At 43.0% G+C, this 23908-nt stretch overlaps 1 protein-coding gene across 2 annotated transcripts; it reads right to left on the bottom strand.

Moving 5' to 3' along the window:
- Window positions 1-147: 147 nt before the first annotated feature.
- On the bottom strand, window positions 148-23908 carry LOC120060901 (pleckstrin homology domain-containing family M member 1-like). Of its 2 annotated transcripts, none has more exons than XM_039010326.1 (12): window positions 23651-23908; window positions 21464-21553; window positions 19135-19382; window positions 13110-13748; window positions 12431-12860; window positions 11977-12154; window positions 7649-8620; window positions 7393-7538; window positions 1358-1551; window positions 1070-1133; window positions 760-917; window positions 148-657 (listed from the first exon to the last, which is right to left on the bottom strand). In XM_039010326.1, the coding sequence occupies exons 2-12, from the start codon at window positions 21515-21517 to the stop codon at window positions 540-542; spliced, it is 3201 nt and encodes a 1066-aa protein (XP_038866254.1). In that variant the 5' UTR covers window positions 21518-21553; window positions 23651-23908; the 3' UTR covers window positions 148-539. The 2 variants fall into 2 exon arrangements, with proteins under 2 accessions (XP_038866254.1, XP_038866253.1); XM_039010325.1 differs by having other exon boundaries at window positions 23732-23908.

Here is a 23908-nt window from a genome sequence, read left to right as displayed (position 1 = left end):
CTATCACTCCAGCGTTAATTTGCTAAATTGTAATTACTTCACTACTATGGCCTATTTAAATAAAGGTGAAATAAAAATATAAATGTACAGAAATATACAGCGAGTGTTTCCTGTAAACATGAAATAACACCACAAGCCTCCAACCAATGACATCAATGTATACATTTATTTTAATTTGATTTCTTTGCATAAAGTAGATTCTTTGCATCATCCTTCATATTTGATTCCTTGGCTTGGACACTCAAGACGTAGAGAGAGTTCAGAGAGGTAAGAACATATCAGTGGGCTTCACCTTGTCAATCACGTCAATTCAATAGCAGAAACCTTTCTATATTAGTGCAAGTTGTGTAGCTCTTGGCTTTTTACACTATCCAGTTCGGTTGGTCATGTTTGGTCTGTGGTCGGTACATACAGTCACACTTCCTAATTGCACTTGAGGTTAGTTCATGTAGAAAAAAGAAACTAGAAGCCGGACGTGAATGTCTGCTCTTGTCGTTTGTCATTTCATAGGTCTCTGCAGCTACAGGAAGGCCACTGGGTCAAACAGAGCAGTCCTGCAGATCGCTCTCGAGGTACCTCTGAAGACGCATGCATCGTGGACACGAGGACGACTGGGCCTTGCAAGTTGCGTGAAACATTGCCTTACACTCTTTACACCTGAGTGGGAGACAGAGCGAGTGAGTGTGTGGAGAGAAAGAGCGGGGTGAACTGATCACTGAGTGAACACATCCCAATGTATTGAAGTGATAAGGGCCCTACCTGGCAGTGGTGTCGAACTGGAAGGGGAAGATGATGTCACCGGCATGACAGATCTGGCAGATGTAGCCCCTCTGGGTGCAAAGGTCACATTGTTGAACGTGGTTGGAGGCAAACCGGATCAACATATTCAAGTAGGCAACATATGTTCCCTCCGCTATCTAAAACACAACATGGAAAAATATACCATTTAAGCTTATTAACTACATCTACTTGGTTTCTGGTGGTGTGGTCTTGCAGGTTAAGAATGTGTATTATTTCATTTTAAAGGGAAATGACTAACAGGTAAGTAATGACTGTATATAGTAGATACCTGTTGTAAGTCCATGACACTGTAGAGATGGCTTGATTCTAACAGGTATGTCCTTAGGCCCAGTCTTGAGAAAAATAACACAATAGTTATACAAAGTCAATGAAAGCTTATGTGGAAATAATCAATGCATTGCCTTTTGGCCCAAGTCTAGATCACATAAAATAATGAACAGGGATGACTGGATTTCTCAGAATGCAGGATCAATATGATCCAGCTCACTTTGATAAACTTGCATTTGACCCAGTTCTGCAATACAAGAACACCCAAACAAAAGTCGCTCACACACACCTGGTCTGAATATCCTTGCATGGCCCACTGCGGCAGGTGAGCAGGTAGTGTCCTACAAGCTGCAGCCTCTGTCTGAGACTGTGTGCCTGGGCCATGGCCTCAACATGCTCCCACAGGTTAGGGTTCAAAAGGTGAAGGTTGAGCAGGGGCTCATGTTCAACCTGAGCCAGCAGTTCGAGGGCCTGTCTGGAGACCTACATGTACACAACCAGGGCAAAGGACACACGAGAGCAGTTTAACAACAAACACAAACAATATTGATCAAAGGAGAACAGGATTAGTTCAATGTCAAAGCAAAAAGACGAATGACAAAAATAGTTATTTTTCCATAGATGTGTGCAAATAAGAACAGGGTTCATACACATTTTGACAGGGAATTTCATGACCCAACAATTGGCGGTGTCTCTATGTACGTGTAAAGAAATTAAGCGTAATGTGGTATCAACACTGGAAGCCAGTGCTCTGATCCCATGTACCATCTCCCGTCGTTGTGCAAGGCACTTAACCCCCCAACAAAAGTGGAAAACCTGTTAGGCAACTGTGTAAAACACGTGGTCAACCCTCAGGTTGGAGAGCTACTGGGGGTGCAGGCTTTTGATCAAACCCTGATCAAACACAGAGACAGTTTATCAAGGTCTGGTTGAGCAGCTCATTTCTCAAATGTGATTTGTTAGTGGGGGATAGGAATAAAAGCCCACACTCCCCCATTAGCTCTCCTGGAGGATAGTTGACCACCCTTTGATGTAAAACATTGCAACATTACAACCAAATACATTTTATGCCTTTAAATAATTTGTTCATTCAATATATTAATGATCATATGGCTATGGTAGGCTACAAATCTTTTTATTTCAGCAGAAGCAAGCCCACAAATTTTCTTCAGTCATATTTATCTTAGCTTCCTTAGACGTGTTTACTTTGCAGTTTGACTAGCATCTATTGAGTTGCAATGTCCCATACATTGGATGGCCAAATCAACTTGAAAAGCAGTGCATTCGGAAAGTATTCAGACCCCTTGACTTTCCACATTTTGTTACGTTACAGCCGTATTCTAAAATGGAATAAATAAAAAAAATCCTCAATCTACACACAATACCCCATAATGACAGGGTGAAAACAGAAATACCTTATTTACATGAGTATTCAGACCCTTTGCTATTTATATCAATCTAAGATGGCGTAGCAGTCAGACGTCCTTGTCTTGTCCCATGTATATATCCGTTGCATTCTTTTAAATATTTTTCCTAAACCCCAACTTCAAAATACTCTCCTGCAACCCGCCTCACCCAATGTGGTGTGGATCTGTTTTTTTTCTAAAGTATTTCTATTTACCTCTAAACTGGAATACCTCAACTGAAGCTAACTAGCTACCAGCTATCAGTCAGCTAACCACTGCTAGCGGTCATCAGCTAACCTTTAGCTCGGAAAGCTCTCGCCAGTTCGTACAACGCATTTCAAACCAGAGCATACCGGACCGATTTTTCACTCCAACTAGCCTGGAGCTAGCCCATGCTAGACCCATCTCCCGGCTAGGGCTCCTGGGCTTCTCGACGTCAATGCACGAGGAGGAAAAAAACAGACTTTCCCCCATCGCAATGTCCCTCTAAGGGCCTTATGCTAGCCCCGCCCTGCTAACTGCTAGCCCTGGCCCGCTAACTGTCTGAATCACCGGCTACGCATGCCTCTCCCTAATATCAATATACATTGTCCATTACTGTCCTGGTTAGTGATTACTGTCTTATTTCACTGTAGAGCCTCTAGCCCTGCTCAATATGCCTTAACCAACCATGTTGTTCCACCTCCTACATATGCGATGACATCACCTGGTTTAAACGTCTCTAGAGACTATATCTCTCTCATCATTACGCAATGCCTAGGTTTACCTCCAATGTACTCTCTTCCAAACCATACCTTTGTCAGTACATTATGCCTTGAATCTATGCTATCGTGCCCAGAAACCTGCTCCCTTTACTCTCTGTTCCGAACGTGCTAGAAGGCCAGTTCTTATAGCCTTTAGCCGTACCCTTATCCTGCTTCTCCTCTGGTGATGTAGAGGTTAATCCAGGACCTGCAGTGCCTAGCTCCACTCCTACTCCCCAGGTGCCCTCATTTGTTGACTTCTGTAACCGTAAAAGCATTGGTTTCATGCATGTTAACATTAGAAGCCTACTCCCTAAGTTTGCTTTAGCACATTCTGCCAAGCCGGATGTCTTAGCCGTGTCAATTCTGGCTTAGGAAAACCACCAAAAACCCTGAAATTTCCATCCCTAACTATAACATTTTCCGCCAAGATAGAACTGCCAAAGGGGGCGGTGTTGCAATCTACTGCAGAGATAGCCTGCAGGGTTCTGTCTTACTATCCAGGTCTGTACCCAAACAATTCAAGCTTCTACTTCTAAAAAAATCACCTTTTCAGAAACAAGTCTCTCACCGTTGCCGCTTGCTATAGACCACCCTCTGCCCCCAGCTGTGCCCTGGACACCATATGTGAATTCATTGCCCCCCCCATCGATCTTCTGAGCTCGTGCTGCTAGGTGACCTAAACTAAACTAAGGTAAGTGATTAAAATTAATCACTTACCTTTGATGATCTTCATCTGATGGCACTCCCAGGTCTCCATGAGACAATAAATGTTCGTTTTGTTCGATAAAGTTAATCTTTATGTCCAAATACCTCCTTTTTGTTTGCGCGTTTAGTCCAGTAATCCAAATGCACAAAGCGCGAGCACAAAGTCCAGACGAAAAGTCAAAAAAGTTCCATTACAGTTCGTAGAAACATGTCAAACGATGTATATAATCAATCTTTAGGATGTTTTTATCATAAATCTTCAATAATATTCCAACCGGACAATTCCGTTGTCATTAGAAAGGAAAGGGAACGGAGCTCGCGCTCACGGCCATGCGCAATAAACAACTAAAGGCTTTCAGCTGAGCCACCTGCTTTGAGTGGTCTTATTCTCTCCCCTTTCACAATAGAAGCCTGAAACAACTTTCTAAAGACTGTTGACATCTAGTGGAAGCCTTAGGAAGTGCAATCTTTCTCAACAAAGCATCCTTCACTCATGCTGCCAAACATACCCTCGTAAAACTGACCATTCTACCGATCCTCGATGATGTCATTTACAAAATAGCCTCCAACACTCTACTCAACAAATTGGATGCAGTCTATCACAGTGCCATCCGTTTTGTCACCAAAGCCCCATATACTACCCACCACTGCGACCTGTATGCTCTCGTTGGCTGGCCCTCGCTTCATACTCGTCGCCAAACCCACTGGCTCCAGGTCATCTACAAGTCTCTGCTAGGTAAAGCCCCGCCTTATCTCAGCTCACTGGTCACCATAGCAGCACCCACACGTAGCACGTGCTCCATCAGGTATATGTCACTGGTCAACCCCAAAGCCCATTCTTCCTTTGGCCGCCTCTCCTTCCAGTTCTCTGCTGCCAATGACTGGAAATAACTGCAAAAATCTCTGAAGCTGGAGACTCTTACCTCCCTCACTAGCTTTAAGCACCAACTGTCAGAGCAGCTCACTGCACCTGTACATAGCTCATCTGTAAATAGCCCATCCAATCTACCTCATCCCCATACTGTATGTATTTATCTTGCTCCTTTGCACCCCAGTATCTCAACTTGCACATTAATCCTCTGCACATCCTACCATTCCAGTGTTTAATTGCTTTATTGTAATTACTTTGTCACCATGGCCTATTTATTGCCTTACCTCTTATCCTACCTCATTTGCACATGCTGTATATAGATTTTCCTACTGTATTATTGATTGTATGTTTGTTTATTCCATGTGTAACTCTGTGTTGTTGTATGTGTCGAACTGCTTTGCTTTATCTTGGCCAGGTCACAGTTGCAAATGAGAACTTGTTCTCAACTAGCCTACCTGGTTAAATAAAGGTGAAACATTTAAAAAAAAAAATATGAGACTCGAAATTGAGCTCAGGTGCATCCTGTTTCCATTGATCATCCTTGAGATGTTTCTACTACTTGATTGGAGTCCACCTGTGGTAAATTCAATTGATTGGACATGATTTGTAAAGGCACACACTTGTCTCAAAAGGTCCCACAGTTGACAGTGCATGTCAGAGCAAAAACCAAGCCATGAGGTCAAAGGAATTGTCCTTAGAGCTCTGAGACAGGATTGTGTCGAGGCACAGATCTGGGGAAGGGTACCAAAAAATGTCTGCAGCATTGAAGGTCCCCAAGAACACAGTGGCCTCGATCATTCTTAAATGGAACAAGTTTGGAACCACCAAGACACTTCCTAGAGCTGGCTGCCCGGCCAAAGTGTGTAATCAGGGGAAAGGGGCCTTGGTCAGGTAGGTGACCAAGAACCCGATGGTCACTTTGACAGAGCTCCTCTGTGGAGATGGAAGAACCTTCCAGAAGGACAACCATCTCTGCAGCACTCCACCAATCAGGCCTTTATGGTAGAGTGGTCAGACGGAAGCCACTACTCAATAAAACGCACATGACAGCCCACTTGAAGTTTGCCAAAAGGCACCTAAAGACTCCTAGATCATGAGAAACAAGATTCTCTGGTCTGATGAAACCAAGATTGAACTCTTTGGCCTGAATGCAAAGCGAAAAAAATCTATTTTAGAATAAGGGTGTAATGTAACAAAATGTGGAAAAAGTCAAGGGGTCTGAATACTTTCCGAATGTACTGTATCTACAAAACAGGTTTTAAACCTCATAATCCAAAAGAAAGGCAACATTAATATTTTTCCTAAAATTAATGTTCACTTCACATATTATTTTGATTATTTTCACGATTCAACAAAATTGTTGTTGATGCAACGAACGAAACAATCGTTTCAATGAATGGTAAACATTTTTTTATCAACTTTGTATGGCCTTATTCGTGAGTTCGGTGAAAAGTTTTTTGGGGACATGATGACATGACGAAAACATTATTACAAGCTAATAATAGCTTACCAGTTAACTACAGGGTATAAGATACTTTTGTGTATGTGGACACACCTTCAAATGAGTGGATTCGGCTATTTCAGCCACACTCATTGCTGACAGGTGTATAAAATCGAGCACACATCCATGCAATCTCCATTGACAAACATTGGCAGTAGAATGGCCTTACTTTAGATCTCAGTGACTTTCAACTTGGCACCGTCATAGGATGCCACCTTTCCAACAAGTCAGTTTGTCAAATGTATGCCCTGCTAGAGCTGCCCCGGTCAACTGTAAGTGCTGTTATTATAAAATGGAAATGTCTAGGAGCAACAACGGCTCAGCCGCAAAGTGGTAGGCAACACAAGCTCACAGAACAGGACTGCGAGTGCTGAAGCACGTAAAAATAGTTTGTCCTCAGTTCAAAACTGCCTCTGGTAGCAACGCCAGCACAATAACAGTTAGTCTGGAGCTTCATGAAATGGGTTTCCATGACCAAGCAGCCACACAAAAGCCTAAGATCACAATGCGCATTGCCAAGCATCGGCTGAAGTGTTGTAAAGCTCGCCGTCATTGGACTCTGGAGCAGTGGAAACGCGTTCTCTGGAGTGATGAATCACGCTTCACCATCTGACAGTCCGACAGACAAATCTGGGTTTAGCGGATGCCAGAACGCTACCTGCCCCAATGCATAGTGCCAACTGTAAAGTTTGGTAGAGAAGGAATAATGGTCTGGGGCTGTTTTTCATGGTTCGGGCTTGGTCCCTTAGTTCCATTGTAGGGAAATCTTAATGCTACAGCATACAATGACATTCTAGACGATTCTGTGCTTCCAACTTTGTGGCAACAGTTTGGGGAAGGCGCTTTCCTGTTTCAGCATGAAACGTGCACAAAGCGGGATCTGTACAGAAATGGTTTGTCGAGATCAGTGTGGAAGAATTTGACTAGCCTGCACAGAGCCCTAACCTCAACCCCATTGAACACCTTTGGGATGAACTGGAACGGTGACTGGATTTTTATGACTATACAAACCCTAAAGAATAAGCTTTACCAAGGATGTGCTTTGACACAAATGTTAGCTCTGTGTGTGGTCCATAGACCCCGTGAGAGACTCACCTCGCGAGGCGTGAGGTCCCAGTTATGCACCATGCGGGAGGGTATGGCGATGGTGTCACCCTGGTGACAAGCGTCGCAATAGTACTTCCCTGAGAACTCGCACAGTCTGGCTTTTCCCCGGGAAACACCCACCGGCTTTGGACAACCTGCAGAGAAGGCGGTAATACATACTCGGTCTCTCCCAGTAACGGCATGGTAAGGGAAACTTAATGTTTACAAAAGAGTTGCCTGTTATTAGGTTAAGCTTTAGAGCTACCTGCACACTTGAAGCCCTGAAGGTCCAGCCCCTTCTCTGTGGGCACTGTATATAGATGGGCCAGCAGCACCCCGTCCCCCTTCAGTCTATGCTGCACCAGTCTGTGGACGTTGCCCCATGCCCCAGTGGCTAACCCGGGGCTATTAGGCTCCCCGTTCTCTCCATTCTCCAGGTAGGAGTCCAGGACTCCCCTGATGATGCCCCTCCAGGCACGCGCCTCCTCAGGGCTCTTGGCCCTCAGCTTGAGCGTATCTCTGGCTGTTACGACCCTAAAGAAAGCCGGTCCCCCCAGAGAAACGTCTGGGACCACGTCCCGTATCCCCTCGATGGGGTGGGAGCAGCACAGTACCTTTCGCCCATCCTGTACCCGGAAACTGTTGAGAGTCTCCAAGGAGAGGGAGAAGACCAGAGGAGTCCAGTTGCGAGCCTCTGCGTCCTGGGATAGGTACAGCACCGCCTCCTTAATGGCGTCTGACTCAGGGACTGTGGGACGCGTCCAGTCTAGCTCAAGTGGCGGCTGCTGCTCCTGCTCAACCGCAGTACCCCCTCGCTCGGGACTGGTGGGTACGGAGGGGGACGAAGGGGAAGATTTTCGGGGCTCTTCCAGGATGACAAAGCTGTCAGTGGACTGCAGCACCTCTGAATGGTCGTCAAGGCGGTGCAACGGGCGGAACTTGCTGACGGCCTCTGCGATGCGGTCCACCCAGTCCTCTGCCTCGTCATGGTTGGCTGCCCGCAGGTGGAGCCTCTTCCCTGGGAAGGCCAGGTCGAAGCGGCCCTCGGCCGAGGCGACGCGGGCGTCTTCGCAACGCAGCAGGGAGCAGTTGTCACAGCAGGTGCGCTCCTCTGCGTTCAGGTAGAGGCGGAACTCGAAGGGCGAGAGCTCGCAGTAGTAGTCCCGCCACATGCCCACAGCGCCCCGCCGCTCCAGATGGCCCAGCTTCAGCAGCCCACGGAAAGGGTTGGACAGGCCTGAAAGAGAAGAAGAGTGAAAGAAAAAAGGGAGGGAATGAAAGAGCGAGTGAAGTCAAGGGCGCCATTGAAAAACTGCAAAACAGATCTAAAGTGAGCGGGCCTTATTTCTGTCCAGATAAAACTTAGCTAATGACACTCAAGTATAACAGGTTTTATTGTAACATGAATATAATTTTTGCACTGCGGATTCAACACATAAGTGTAATAACCCTTAGCCCTATACTATATGGATAGGGCTAAATTGAAATGTTTTTTTACAGAAGAAATATTGACAGCATATGCATAACCACGGTAGCAAAAAAAGGGACCAGTTTGAAGTATACGGGAATTTGAAAGCTTGTTCTATTGCCAACATGACTGGCTGATTCTAAAATACGATTTTACAGTGTTAGGCTTTCACAATGCAATTCAAAGAAGCAGATCGTAATTTGTGAGCATAGAATGCATCTGCATTCAGATGTGTAAGTCTGCAGCAAATTTTCTTCACAATACAGCAAATTTTCTTCACAATACAACAAAGATACGCTCATTCTATATACCTTTGCACAGTATATTACATGAGTTTTATGATATGGAAATGTTAAGCGCACATTTGAACTCACAGGTGTTTGGCTGGCTTGTATGACATCAAAGTGGTATTTATTATCTTTCAAAATACATTGAGTCCTCAGTTTACAGCATTTCCCTCAGACAACAAAACTAGAGGTCGACCGATTAATCGGAATGGCCGATTAATTAGGGCCGATTTCAAGTTTTCATAACAATCGGAAATCGGTATTTTTGGACATCGATTTGGCCGATTTTTTTTCTCTCTACACCTTTATTTAATTAGGCAAGTCAGTTAAGAACACATTCTTATTTTCAATGACGGCCTAGGAACGGTGGGTTAACTACCTTGTTCAGGGGCAGAATGACATATTTTTACCTTGTCAGCTCGAGGATTCAATCTTGCAACCTTACGGTTAACTAGTCCAACGCCCTAACCACATGCCTCTCATTGCACTCCACGAGGAGCCTGCCTGTTACGCGAATGCAGTAAGAAGCCAAGGTAAGTTGCTAGCTAGCATTAAACTTATCTTATAAAAAACAATCAATCATAATCACTTGTTAACTACACATGGTTGATGATATTACTAGTTTATCTAGCGTGTCCTGCGTTGCGCATTCGAAAAAGAACTGTCGTTGCTCCAACGTGTACCTAACCATAAACATCAATGCCTTTCTTAAAATCAATACACAGAAGTATATATTTTTAAACCTGCATATTTAGCTAAAAGAAATCCAGGTTAGCAGGCAATATTAACTAGGTGAAATTTTGTCATTTCTCTTGCGTTTATTGCACATAGAGTCAGGGTATATGCAACAGTTTGGGCCGCCTGGCTTGTTGCGAACTAATTTGCCAGAATTTTACGTATTTATGACATAACATTGAAGGTTGTGCAATGTAACAGGAATATTTAGACTTATGGATGCCACCCATTAGATAAAATACGGAACGGTTCCGTATTTCACTGAAAGAATAAATGTTTTGTTTGAGATGATAGTTTCCAGATTCGAACATATGAATGACCTAAGGCTCGTATTTCTGTGTGTTATTATGTTATAATTAAGTCTATGATTTGATAGAGCAGTCTGACTGAGCGATGGTAGGCACCAGCAAGCATTCATTCAAACAGCAATTTCGGGCGTTTCGCCAGCAGCTCTTCGCAATGCTTCAAGCATTGCGCTGTTTATGACTTCAAGCCTATCAACTCCCGAGATTAGGCTGATGTAACCGATGTGAAATGGCTAGCTATTTAGCGGGGTGCGCGCTAATAGCGTTTCAAATGTCACTCGCTCTGAGACTTGGAGTAGTTGTTCCCCTTGCTCTGCATGGGTAACGCTGCTTCGAGGGTGGCTGTTGTCGGTGTTCCTGGTTCGAGCCCAGGTAGGAGCGAGGAGAGGGACGGAAGCTATACTGTTACACTGGCAATACTAAAGTGCCTATAAGAACATCCAATAGTCAAAGGTATATGAAATACAAATCGTATAGAGGGAAATAGTCCTATAATTCCTATAATAACTACAACCTAAAACTTCTTACCTGGGAATATTGAAGACTCATGTTAAAAGGAACCACCAGCTTTCATATGTTCTCATGTTCTGAGCAAGGAACTTAAACATTAGCTTCTTACATGGCACATATTGCACTTTTACTTTCTTCTCCAAAACTTTGTTTTTGCATTATTTAAACCAAATTGAACATGTTTCATTATTTGAGGCTAAATTGATTTTATTGATGTATTATATTAAGTTAAAATAAGTGTTCATTCAGTATTGTTGTAATTGTCATTATTACAAATAAATAAATACAATTGAAAAAATAAAATAAAAAAAAAGATTTTTTTTTAATAAATCGGCCGATTAATCAGTATCGGCTTTTTTTGGTCCTCCAATAATCGGTATCGGCGTTGAAAAATCATAATCCGTCGACCTCTAAACAAAACATCTGCCGAAGTTGCCCAATTAGCAGGAGGGACGGGGCAACTTCTTGTCACGCACGGTGCTCAAATTCAGAACGGCTGTCAGTCAAAAGCCATGCAGATCTGAAGCGGAGAACCTGAGCGCTGACATTGTGTATAGCATGTTACTGTACAGCCACTGCGTTCCAATTTAGGCAAGTATCAAATCTGATTTGTCACATATACAACAGGTGTAGAGGTAGACCTTACCGTGAAATGCTTACTTACAAGCCCTTAACCAACGATGCTGTTGAGAAAATATTTACTAAATAAACAATAAAAAAATAAAAGAGTAACAATAAGAGACAGTGGCAGAAACACTATGTACAAGATAAGTACATAATCAGAGTCCAAATCTGCCATTTTCAACCCGTATATGGGCACGAGTGTAAAGGGCTACACATACTCCATCATAAGGAGGAAGTACCAGCAAGATAACCTATTTATAATTATCTGAAGTTGTAAGCAAAAATTAGGAAGCACATACAAAGAAGGTAAGACAGAATTCATGTACATTTCACAATAATAGAAGTTCTGGGCCTTGATATTTGTTTCACAATAATAGAAGTTCTGGGCCTTGATATTTGTTTCACAATAATAGAAGTGCTGGACTTTCCAATGACTCCTCATCATCGAAACAAAATGATTTGTTTCATCTTGCTTCTCTGAAACTACAAGTGTGACAAAAACCAGAATGATGGATGAAAACTAGGAACAATACTTTTGGCATGTCACCTCATGACCAAGGCCACTTATGGTGGTGGTTGAGCACTGGTTACAACAGACTGCATCACAAGGTGTTGTGTTCAAGAAGTGATAGAAGTGGTGGTGCTCCTGGTTTTGGGAGCTTACCTATCTGCCTGCGGTGAACCACGCTGGGGGGAGACTGGGGCGTCTCGGGCTCTGGAGGGGGAGAGGTCAATCCATTCACAAGAGCTGGGCCAAAGCCTAGTAAAGACTCATCGGGGCCAACCAGTTCCTCAAGGTGTGGCTTATAGATGTCATCCTCAGAGATCCAGGAGTGGGAATGCTGAGAAAGGGAAGACGGGTTTTACTTAGTGACGATTGGTGGCTAATTGAGCAAATCTTGAAATAGAATGATTGTTTCAGCATGTAACCATATAAATCCACAGATGCTTTATAATTTCGCAAAAACTTTGCACATTATGACTGCAAAGGTCAAGGAGAACTCAAAGAACTTAAGGTCAGGTCAACCACATGACGAGTGAGTCAGACAGTCTGATGAAGGGAATGAGAGGGAGACCGAGAGAGAGAGAAAAAGAAAAAAACAAGAGATTCAATTTACTGTGATTGAGTCTGTAGACACCCTCCTGCTTTGCACACTGGTAGTACGGCATAGGTTTGTGTGGGCTGAAGGCGCAGAGGTGCTCTTAGCAGAATCTTCTGTCTTTTTCTCCTGTGGCGTCTCTGTGACAGGTAGGTGAGGAGTTGTCGCTGTACTCTCCACACAGTCACTGTGACTGGAGGGCACTTCAGTGTGCGAGTACACTTCGGAAGGGACATGGGTCTTAGTGGACGGCTCCTCCTGGTCTGACCCCACTGAAGCAGGGTTAGAGGAGCCAGTGAGGGGTGTGAATGGCCCCTGGGTCTCGCCGTCAGAACCGCTGAAGGCCGTATTCTCTGAGAGGTGGTCTGCACCCGGAGTGGAAACGTACGAATCCTCGTGCATGGAATCCTGACTGGAGTTGGTACTCTCCCTGAAGTCTGCCAGAACACTGCAGTTACAGAAAGTAGGAAATGTCAGAGGTCAACAGAAATCACCAAATGAAACGAGGGACAACATGTTATCTAACTATTTCACTAATTTCTGTACACATCGTTAGTTGAAGCATGTTGCTTACATCACCTTTTTTGGATAAAAGCATCTGCTAAATGTCTTTTAATGGTTTGGAGATTAACCATGGCTGTGATTCAAAGGGCCTCAATTCTTCAGACAGGCACACTGACCCACACTCACGACTTACTCTTTAAGAGGCCTCTTGGCATTGACATCGTTCTCTAGTCTGGCAGAGATCTCCAGGTCACATGGCCAGGGCTCCTTGTCTGGGCTCTTGGGGTCATGACCCTGCAGCAGACTGTCTGAGCTTAGGCTGGAGGAGAGCTGAGATGACCCTGTGGTGTCCAGGCTCAAATTAGAAGAATTTAGAGGGGTCCTACCCCCTGAAACCCCCCCAATCACCCTCGTCCCCCCATGCTGCACTTCGACCGTATCCGACCCGCCGGACGACAGTGACACCGTATCCCAAGAATCCTTGTGTTTGGTGAGACTGGGAAGGTCGACAGCGTCGGCCTGGGTGGTGGGGCAGAGGCCGGCCAGAGCCAGTGGGGTGGTGGTCCACTCGTTGAGCACGGCTGACTTGTACGAAAGGTTGAAGACCAGGGAGGCCAGGCCCTGGAGATAACTGAGCAGCACCTCACGCTCCTCAGGGTCCAGGAGCAGGGCGGAGGGCTGGTAGTGGGCCTGCAGGTTGGAGTCCTCACGGAATAGGGAGGCCAAGTAGCACTCCATCAGGCCGTGGTTGAGGGCCAGCCGCAGCCAGGCCCGGCAGCGACCCACGTCCGTACCCACAAAGCTCAGCTTCTCCAGCTCCGTGATCACGTCACTGAGGGGGCCAGGAGACATTACAGAGAATCGTTTTATGTACAGTATACAGTAAACATTCTACACCATCTGATCTTAAACCTTTACTAATTGTCATTCTGCTTAACCACTAAAAACAGGGTATATGCAGGGTCCATGAAGTTTCATTTAAAGACTAAGACCTTTTTAACACACACCTGCTAATATTCCTCTCCAGAAAGAAGTCCATGTAGGCAATAATTATTATTAGGGCTGGCTCATTTTATCAAGGTGTACTATTTTAGCAATGTAAATTCTCCTGGAGCCTAACGGATGTTGTAGCATAGCGGTTGACTATAGATGGCTGAACAACACTTTTCAAATCAGATGTGCCAGCGCTACACCACTTGATATTGTTAAGCCTAATAACATATATCGACACAAAGCGTAAAAAAAAAATGGAGGTGCTGTTTTTTTGGGGACCGATTTGCCTAATGATTTGTCAACTTGCGCACAATCCCCCTGTCCTTGACATCCGGGCTGCTGCTGGCTCTTTTGCGTGTCTTGACCAGTCAGTCACGGAAATCGCAGGTCATGCACAACACACAAAGCTCAAGGCGCGCGCTCCACTTTCCTCCGGTATTTATTTAGCAAGCGTGATAACACATCACTCCAGACACGCAAAAACTTATAGAAAACGTAGCAGCCTATACACCTAAACATAAGTGATCTGACATTCTGTATTGCATGGAAACAAGAATATATTTCAGTCTGATCAACTGTAGGCTACTAACAGCAGCAGCTGCAGTCTAGCCTACTATGCTCCCTGTCCCTCTGGCAGGACTAAACAAAGCCGTGAGACACAGACGGTAACGTTGTGTAAGCTATTTATAATAATAATAATAATACATGTAATTTGTAAAGCGCTTTTCTCACACCTAAAGGCGCTGAAGAAAATATGGACTAATAAAAACAATCCTAACACAGAACATTGAAAGCAGACAATCAAAGTCATATACTGGTGTCGTCAGACGCGGTGGACAGGAGAACAGAATTAACATTGGTCCTTGAAAGCTTTTCTTATTAACAGCTCAGTCTTTAGCGGAGCCTTGAACGAGGCCAGAGACTCTGCAGCCCTGACACAATAGGATCACATTTGGTTTATATACAAATTTGGGCTAACTTGGCGACCTAGACTTTCAATCCAAAATGATTAACTGGAATGAATCAATAAACACAATAGCTGACATGGACTGTGAGTTCATGTTTAATTAGGCCTACAGTTGGATAGGGCAGGACTACACAATGCAAACCTGCATAAAGCAAGCTCTCCCCTATGAGTTTTATTGTCCAATCATGTTGCATTCTCTGTGCATAGGAAACAACCCTAGTCCTTCTTTAAAATATAATGAATATGAACAAGTACAAGGTTCCTGCAGTTCGACAGGGTTCTCATCCTCCCCAAGGCCAGGAGATTAAAAAAACAACATGTGACCTGATTAGAAAAAAAACTCATGTCTCATCATAGCCCATATTCAACCTTTTTAAAAACAGATCATGTCATACCGTATAAGGCACAGCGTTTTACCTTATTAGGTTACCAGATCAGGAAAAACTACAGGCGCCAGATTTTCATTTTCTTGCCACAACACTCCGGGACCTGTGGTGCCACCTCTGGCATGGGGTGGCCCATCAAATTCAATTTTATTGGTCGCATTCACAGATTTAGCATATGTTATTACGGGTGATTAGGCTACCCCAAATGGACTAATCATTATCTAGATCAAACTACTGTAAGCGTTCAGAAAAGTTGACTTCGATAGCAATATCAGCTAGAATAATACTCAATACAATAACACTGAACAAATGCCTTGAAGTCAAATATCTAGCACTGTTACTGTATAAAATCCCTAACATCTGGAGATCTAGGGTGTGCAGGATTTTGATCCAGCACTGCTCAAACACACCCGTGTCAGCATAACCTGGTCCTGTTGAGAAGTGGATTTTTACAATCTGGTGTGTTGGAGTGGGGCTGGGGAAAAAAAGGTCTACACACCCAGTAGCTCTCCTGGAGGTATTATGCTATAACAAGTTGAATAAATGAGTCCCTCATTCAGTGAATCAGGTATCAAATGGCTATACTTCGAAGCTAGGTAGCTAAGCAGAAGGGCTCTAGACGGGCTTTTTCCAGTGGCCAAGTAACACGTGAAGAACTATTTCATCTAACATGTTCAGGAAATGCATGATGGATATTTTGATGTGCAACACATCAAAATAGGACTCGGAATAATCAAATATATTTTGAAAGATGAATGTGTCTGCATGTCTTTTGTGCATATTGGCTTAGGCTATATAATTTACCACCTGAGGAAGTGGGAACTCACACAGACTGCTAACTCTAAATATGATATTGTTGCTAGATCGCCATGCAATTGATCCAACAGTGCATTTAATGTCCTACAAAAATGTCCCATTAGACCTATAACGTTACTGTATAAGCTACTTGATTTATTCACCGCAAATGGCACACTGCGCTCCATTGGCGCATCGTCTCAATCACATACTTCAATAGTGGTACTCTGTTAGTGTTATTTCATCTATATTGACAGTCGAGAAATAATTGTTATACTCACATCAGGCTGAGACTCTCCTCTTTTTTAAGAACAGTAACAGTAGTTTTAAAAAATGGCGTCTTCCCGCAATTACATTTTCAGATGCTGCTCATGCACTTTGCTGTGTTACAAAGTGGGATTAAAACAAATTGAATTGTCCATTTTTGTCAACGATCTACACAATTTTTGACAGAGTATTCTAACATTTGCAAAAAAAAAAAAAAACACTAATATATTTCGATAAGTATTTAAAACACCCGGAGTAATTACATGATATTGCTACCAAAGGTGCTCTTACAGCAGTGAGTCTTTCTGGGTAAGACTAAGAGCTTCGCACCCTTGGATTGTACAATATTTGTACATTATTATTTAAAACTCTGTCAAGCTGGTTGTTGATAATTGCTAGACAGTCATTTTCAAGTCTTGCCATTGATTTTCAAGGTGATTTAAATCAAAAGGCCACTCAAGAACATTCACGTTCTTCTTGGTAAGCAACCAGTGTACAAAACATTAGGAACATCTGCTCGTTCCATGACAGACTGACCAGATGAAAGCTATGATCCCTTATTGATGTCACCTGTTAAATCCACTTCAAAATCAGTGTAGCTGAAGGGGGGGGGGGTTAAAGGAGGATTTTTAAGCCTTGAGACAGATTATGTGTGTGCCATTCAGAGGGTGAATGGGCGAGATAATGGATTTAAGCGCCTTTGAATAGGGTATGGTAGGAGCTGCCAGGCACATCGGTTTGAATGTGTCAAGAACTGCAACACTACTGGGTTTTTCATGCTCAATAGTTTCCCGTATGTATCAATAATGGTCCAACACCCAAAAGACATCCAACCAACTTGACAACTATGGGAAGCATTGAAGTCAACATTAGCTAGCATCCCTATGGCATGCTTTCAACACCTTGTAGAGTCCCTGCCCCAACTAATTGAGGCTGTTCTGAGGGCAAAAGGGGGTACAACTCAGTGTATATTTACTCAAAGGGCTATTCAATGTCTGCTTTTTCATTTTTACCCATCTACCAATAGGTGCCCTTTGCGAGGCACTGGAAAACTTCCCCGGTCTTTGTGGTTGAATCTGTGTTTGAAATTCACTGCTTGACTAAGTGGCCTTAGAGATAATTGTATGTGTGGGGTACAGAGCTGAGGAAGTCATTCAAAAAAATCATGTTAAACACTATTATTGCAAACAGAGAGTCCATGCAACTTAAGCACATTTTTACTCCTAGTCTTGCCGTAACAAAGGAGTTGAATACTTATTGTCTCAAGACATTTCAGCTTTTCATTTTTAATTAATTTGTAAAACTTTCAAAAAACATAATTCCACTTTAACATTATGGGGTATTATGTGTAGGCCAGTGACCAAAAAAGTCTAAATGTAATCCATTTTAAATTCAGGCTGTAAGACAACACAATGTGGAAAAAGTCAAGGGGTGTGAATACTTTCGGAAGGCACAGCACTTTCATTGCAGAAAGCAGGTTAATGCACATTAACCAAATAATGGTTTTAGAACAAAAACATTTGCAGGAACGTTGTGTAGCCTAATCAGCGATGTAAGCAAAATTGCTCCGGTAGGAGGGCAATGTCGGGGTCGGAAATGTAGTGTTTTCTTTCAAATTGTATAGGCTACCGCGCTCTCTCTGACAACTGAGCGCATTCTAGAGAGCCGAGTGTACGCATTCTGGAGAGACACGCCGGACACCCTTCCCCTTCCTGTGTCAACAATTTCAAATTATACTCAAGAAGCATTATATTAAAACATATTTCAGATGCTGTTCACTGACAGCCACAACTCAATAAATAAGCTAGGCTTATTGCCACACACTGCCGAAATTGCAGGCTTCCCAAATAGGGATATGCCTAAGCGCTTGTGATTTAAACAACCCACAGCTGTTTTTTTTTAAGCTAATGATCCACTGTGGCAAACTCATGCTCTCTGGTGAAGTCTTATGAATAATTTTTGTTTAGACAGTAGTTTTGGCAAAACATCAATTTACTTTAGGGGAAGCCAGCATCCGACCAGTGCACTATGCACCCACCAACTTTTCTTTCCAATTCGCAAGTGGTCGATACCAGAGAGCTGTATATAACGACGAGAGGCTCATGTCTCCGCCCTAACAATGGAAGTCATTGTCCCAAAGCGGAAAGGGAGGCAACAAAGTTCAGGTCTGCATATTAAGCCCATAGAAATTAGAGGTCGACCGATTAATTAGGGCCGATTTCAAATTTTCATAACAATCGGTAATCAGCATTTTTGGATGGCGATTATGGCCGATTACATTGCACTCCACGAGGAGACTGCGTGGCAGGCTGACCACCTGTTACGCGAGTGCAGCAAGGAGCCACGGTAATTAATTTTTTCAATAATTATTTGATGTTACATTGTATTTTTTTGCCGTGGTTTTAATAATTAAGCAGCGGCACAATATAACGGAAACACTGTAGTCATGTACATCACGTTTTAAAAACTGTTGAAAACCTTTCTTAAATTCAGTTTAGACTCATTAAGGCCTTTAAATCAGATCAATGAATTTATGACTTTAAGAACGCACTGACACCCTGTGTAAATGTGATTTTTTATACGCACTTATTGCAACAGAGGATATAAACATGCCATTATCTCAACTTCAACTTGTCATGCTTACAGCAACAGTCACAGACAGACTGATCGCACCTACAGAAAGACTTTCATAATCAAATGCCATCTCACTAAAGTGATTGAGGGTAGAGACACTGCACTAAGAGGGGTCTGTAGGGTTATCTGTAGGGGGAAGTGTAATTGTTAGTGTACAGCTCCAGGCTTCCACCCACCCGTGAGTGACCGTCTTGAGAAGGCTCCAGAACACAGGCTGGGGGAGGGGTCCCCGGGACCCCCCTTTCCTGCCATGTCCTCCGGCCTTGGAGCGGACATATTTGCTCTTGATGCCGTGGATAAAGACGGCCTCCAGAGAAGAGCACAGCAGGTTGGCGTCGCCATCCTCGCTGGTTACCACGGCATCGGTCATCACGTAGCGCTTCTGCAGAGCCTTGAGTGACCACGCCAACTTCTCTTTGATCCACTAAAAAAATGGTGAGATGGGTTAAATCAAAATGTATATATATATAGTACTCAGTTTACTTCCTTTCAGCTTCCCTTTCACTAAGGCGACAACCTGAAATGTAGGCCTATTAAAATGTGGAAATCAATGTAGTCATAGGTACATTACATAACTTGGTGAAAACCTCTGCATAAAGAATCAAAAAGATGAAAGGCAGTGGGACATTACATTGCTTCCATTATGGCATCAATCAGATCCAACATTTTGTCAAGATGACAAGGATCGGCCGTCGGCCTTGGGTCAAAAAGTTGTGCAATAAAGGTGGTAGGGAGCAATATAGTTTGTGGGCCTTGAATGATAAACGCAGCATCATATATGATGCAAAATGCTTCATACCGGCTGGATTTCTAAAGTTATACACATTGAAAACTTGATGGGTGACATGCAAACATTTTGGGACTATAACAACGGACTAATAAAACAAATATCAAAATAGTTTTTGGGTGGAGTTTTCCTTTAACATACATACATACATCTAGATTGAATTTACGAACACACCCGAAATCGTAAAATGTCTAGCTAGTCATTTGTTATGCTAACAAGCTAGCAAGAGGTTGCATAGCAACAGCATCAACTTCCAGTAGATAGGCAAAGCGCTAGTAAGCTCAACTGAAAGGATACCCTTCGTTTACAGTATACTAAAATGATCTAAAAGTATATAGTAATTTAGTATGGGTATTCGAACACAGCTCAGGAGTAGCTAAATGTGTTTGTTAATTAAACGGTCACTTACTGTGAGACTGGCAGTAATTTGCTTGACAATCACAGGCTAACAAAATTTCATGACCGCCACAGCCCTAAGTGGGCTAAGATTGCACAGGCCACAATCAACAGCCTGATCATCTCCATACGAAGATGTGTGCGCTACTGTCACACCAGACACTAACTGGTCTTCTGATCCACATCCCTACCTCTGTGACCAACAGATGCATATCTGTATTCCCAAGTCATGTGAAATCCATAGATTAGTGTGTATTGAATTTATTTCAATTGACTGTTTCCCTGATATGAACTGTAACTCAGTAAAATCTTTGAAATTGTGGCACGTTGCGATTATTTTTGTTTAGTATAATTTGGACCATGCACAGGCTATATACTCATTTTGGAGTAGAACTGAGCATCTCAGTCCTTCACCACAAGCCCCCCCCCCCCCCACTGTTAGACATTTTGCAAGAGGAAACACTGCAAGTCTGTACAGTAGAGTATAGTACACATTACAGTAGCGCACTGTAATGTAATGTACTGTAATGTACTCTACCGTGCTGTCCAAACGTGTGAAATTTAGGCTATTTCAGATTTGGTGCGGACTAACAAAATGTGTTCGTTTGGGGGCGGAGCTCATTACAATAATAGCCAGTGTGTATAATAATACCCAACTTTGCAGAAGGACAGGTCTACTGCATATTTTGCCCTTTGTGTGCCTATTCAGGGTTACATGACCATGAAGAGAATGATATAGCCATAATTACGCATTTCTGTATAGCACAGATCAAGGACCTGTGATGTAATTATGTTACCATACTGCCGTTACCGAATGTAAATCCACTTCACCTACTGTAGTTCAATAACCAAAATATATGTATTTTCTTTTCAAACTCAAGGTGCCATGTCACAGCTGACACCCCATTCTTTCTGCAGACATCTTTGAATCTTGATTCACAGCAGATATTTGACAGAGTTTTTGGAAAATGTGGTCGAATAAAAAAAATAAAGAATTAGTGCGATTTTACTACAATTCTGTTACCAAACGCATCTGCAGTTCGTCCAGTAAATGTGTATTTGTAAAACGTTCCGTGTAAATTCTTCAAAGATGTCCATGTGCATAGCGTTGTATGGTTTGTTAAACTTTGAAAATCAACAGGTTTGGTTTGGCATACATTTCAAAGTGAAAAATCTGAATCAATGCGTAATGCATCCATGTGTCACTCAAACACTAACAAAGTAGGCCCTATGTGAGAGATATCTGATCAACTTTTCAGTGTTAAGTAGAAGTGGTTTATTGAATTAAACAGGCTATTTACAGCAAAAGAGGTTGAGCCTACCTGCTTGACGTCTTCCGCCTCTGGCCCCGTATCTGGGGTCTGTGTGGCTAGCATCGTGCCTCCAGGGATGTGTTACTCTCACATGACATGCTGTGACATACAAATAAGATATCCGCTGTGGTTATACTGGCAAAAACAAGCTGAACCAAGAATAACTCACTGAAAAATACATTGTCAGTCAGTTCTGCAATTCCCAGCCCCCGTTCTTCTCAATGTAGGTGACACTTGACATATAGTGCTTTCAGAAAGTGTTCAGACCCCTTGACTTTTTCCACATTTTGTTATGTTACAGCCTTTTATTCTAAAATTGATTAAATAATCCCCCCCTACCTCAATCTACACACAACACCGCACAATTGAAGCAAAAATAGGTTGACGTTTTTGCAAAATAAAATAAAAACGCAATATCACATTTACATAAGTATTCAGACCCTTGACTCAGTACTTTGTTATTAGATCGGGTTCAAGTAAAGGCTCTGGCTGGGCCACTTAAGGACAATGAGACTTGTCCCAAATCCACTCCTGGGGTTTCTTGGCTGTGTGCTTAGGGTCGTTGTCCTGTTGGAAGGTGAACCTTTGAACCAGTCTGAGGCCCTGATCGCTCTGGAGCGGGTTTTCATCAAGGATCTCTCTGTACTTTACTCCGTTCAGCTTTCCCTCAATCCTGACTAGTCTCAGTCCCTGCCGCTGAAAAACATCCCCACAGCATGATGCTGCCACCACCATGCTTCACCGTAGGGATGGTATTGACCAGGTGATGAGCAGTGCCTGGTTTCCTCCAGATGTGACGCTTAGCATTCAGGCCAAAGAGTTACATTTTGGTTTCATCAGACCAGAGAATATTGTTTCTCATGGTCAGTCTTTTAGGTGCCTTTTGGCAAACTCCAAGCGGGCTGTCATGTGCATTTTACTGAGGAGTGGCTTCCGTCTGGCCACTCTACCATAAAGGCCTGATTGGTGGAGTGCTGCAGAGATGGTTGTCCTTCTGGAAGGTTCTCCCATCTCCACAGAGGAACTCTGGAGCTCTGTCAGTGACCATCGAATTCACTTCTACCCTGAATGCTCAGTTTGGCTGGGTGACCAACTCTACGAAGAGTCTCGGTGGTTCCAAACTTCCTCCATTTAAGAATGATGGAGGCTAATGTGTTCTAAGGGACCTTCAATACGGCATAATATTTTTTTGGTACCCTTCCCCAGATCTGTTCCTTGACACAATCCTGTCTCGGAGCTCTATGAACAATTCCTTCGACCCCAAGGCTTGGTTTTTGCTCTGACAAGCACCGTCAACTGTGGGAACTTTTTAGACAAGTGTGTGCCTTTCTAAATCATGTCCAATCAATTTAAATTTACCACAGGTGGACTCCAACCAAAATGTAGAAACATCTTAAGGATGTTCAATGGAAACAGGATGCACCTGAGCTCAATTTCATAGCAAAGGGTCTGAATACTTATGTAAATGTTTTTTATTTTATACATTTAACAAAACTCTAAACCTGTTTTTGCTTTCTCATTATGGGGTACTGTAGATTGAGGGAAAACAATAATTTTTTTTTTTTAGAATAAGGCTGTAATGTAACCAAATGTGGTAAAAGTGAATGGGTCTGAACACTTTCTGAACGCACTGTATTTAAAGTAAGCAAACACAGACTAAAAGGGCTGTGACATTCATTGACATTAATAGAATCTTACATCTGCATTTTCGGTTTGAACTGAAGTAGCCTATCAGTGAGTGGACACTTCAGATGTTAGGCCTAGATATTAATCATACAGTCTGCTGGGTTTTTTGTTGACGGTAAGATATGTAGCCACAGAGCAAAAATGACACCGGTTCACTTCCTGAAAGAACTGGAAAAACGGAACGTCCAGTAGTACTCGTACTCATGAGAACATTACCGTGTGTGTGTGTCAAAAGCTGTGGCTTGATCATTGGATTCCTTGCTGTGTCCATCTAGCTACGTTAACTACAGTAGTGCACAAAAACAACATTACTTTATTACTCCTAAAACTCAATGCCCAATGTTTACGTCTCCAAATCAGCTTGAGAACCCCCAGTATTGTCGTCTTAAAGAGATGTCAATAAAAAGCCAAATATACAATATACATACATACAAAACGATGTATATTTGCCAAGAAATATAGATAAAAACATAAGGAACATCGCGTATCTAAGTTAGCTAACTTACATACCGTGTAATTGAGTTGGGCTACAGGCGTCGTTAGCTAGCTATGTTTAAACAGAAAAGAAGCGAAACAAGATTTTTTGCCCACCGCTTTGTTGTTCTTGTTTGACTCCTACATGGACAGCAACATTGTCTCATGATGTCATTTCTTTCACACGTAGATTCCTTAGCCTAATACAGAAAGAATAGTCGACTCGGACGTGTCTTCGATCTTCAACTAACGTTAACTCAGATTCAGGTTAAACTCAATGAGAGAACAAATGCA

The sequence above is a fragment of the Salvelinus namaycush genome, chromosome 16 (genome assembly GCF_016432855.1).
Source record: "Salvelinus namaycush isolate Seneca chromosome 16, SaNama_1.0, whole genome shotgun sequence".
Taxonomy (NCBI): Eukaryota; Metazoa; Chordata; class Actinopteri; order Salmoniformes; family Salmonidae; genus Salvelinus; species Salvelinus namaycush.
This window is presented reverse-complemented; position numbering and strand designations above follow the sequence as displayed.

What these genes read in the sequence shown, in the direction of transcription:
- LOC120060901 (XM_039010326.1), bottom strand. Translation starts at nt 21,517, where the DNA reads ATGCTAGCCACACAGACCCCAGATACGGGGCCAGAGGCGGAAGACGTC. An exon ending in GCCAAGAGGCCTCTTAAAGA is followed by an intron (nt 12,861 to 13,109) that starts GTAAGTCGTGAG and finishes CTGTAACTGCAG; the next exon opens with TGTTCTGGCAGACTTCAGGG. An exon ending in GGGACCTCACGCCTCGCGAG is followed by an intron (nt 1,552 to 7,392) that starts GTGAGTCTCTCA and finishes GTGTACATGTAG; the next exon opens with GTCTCCAGACAGGCCCTCGA.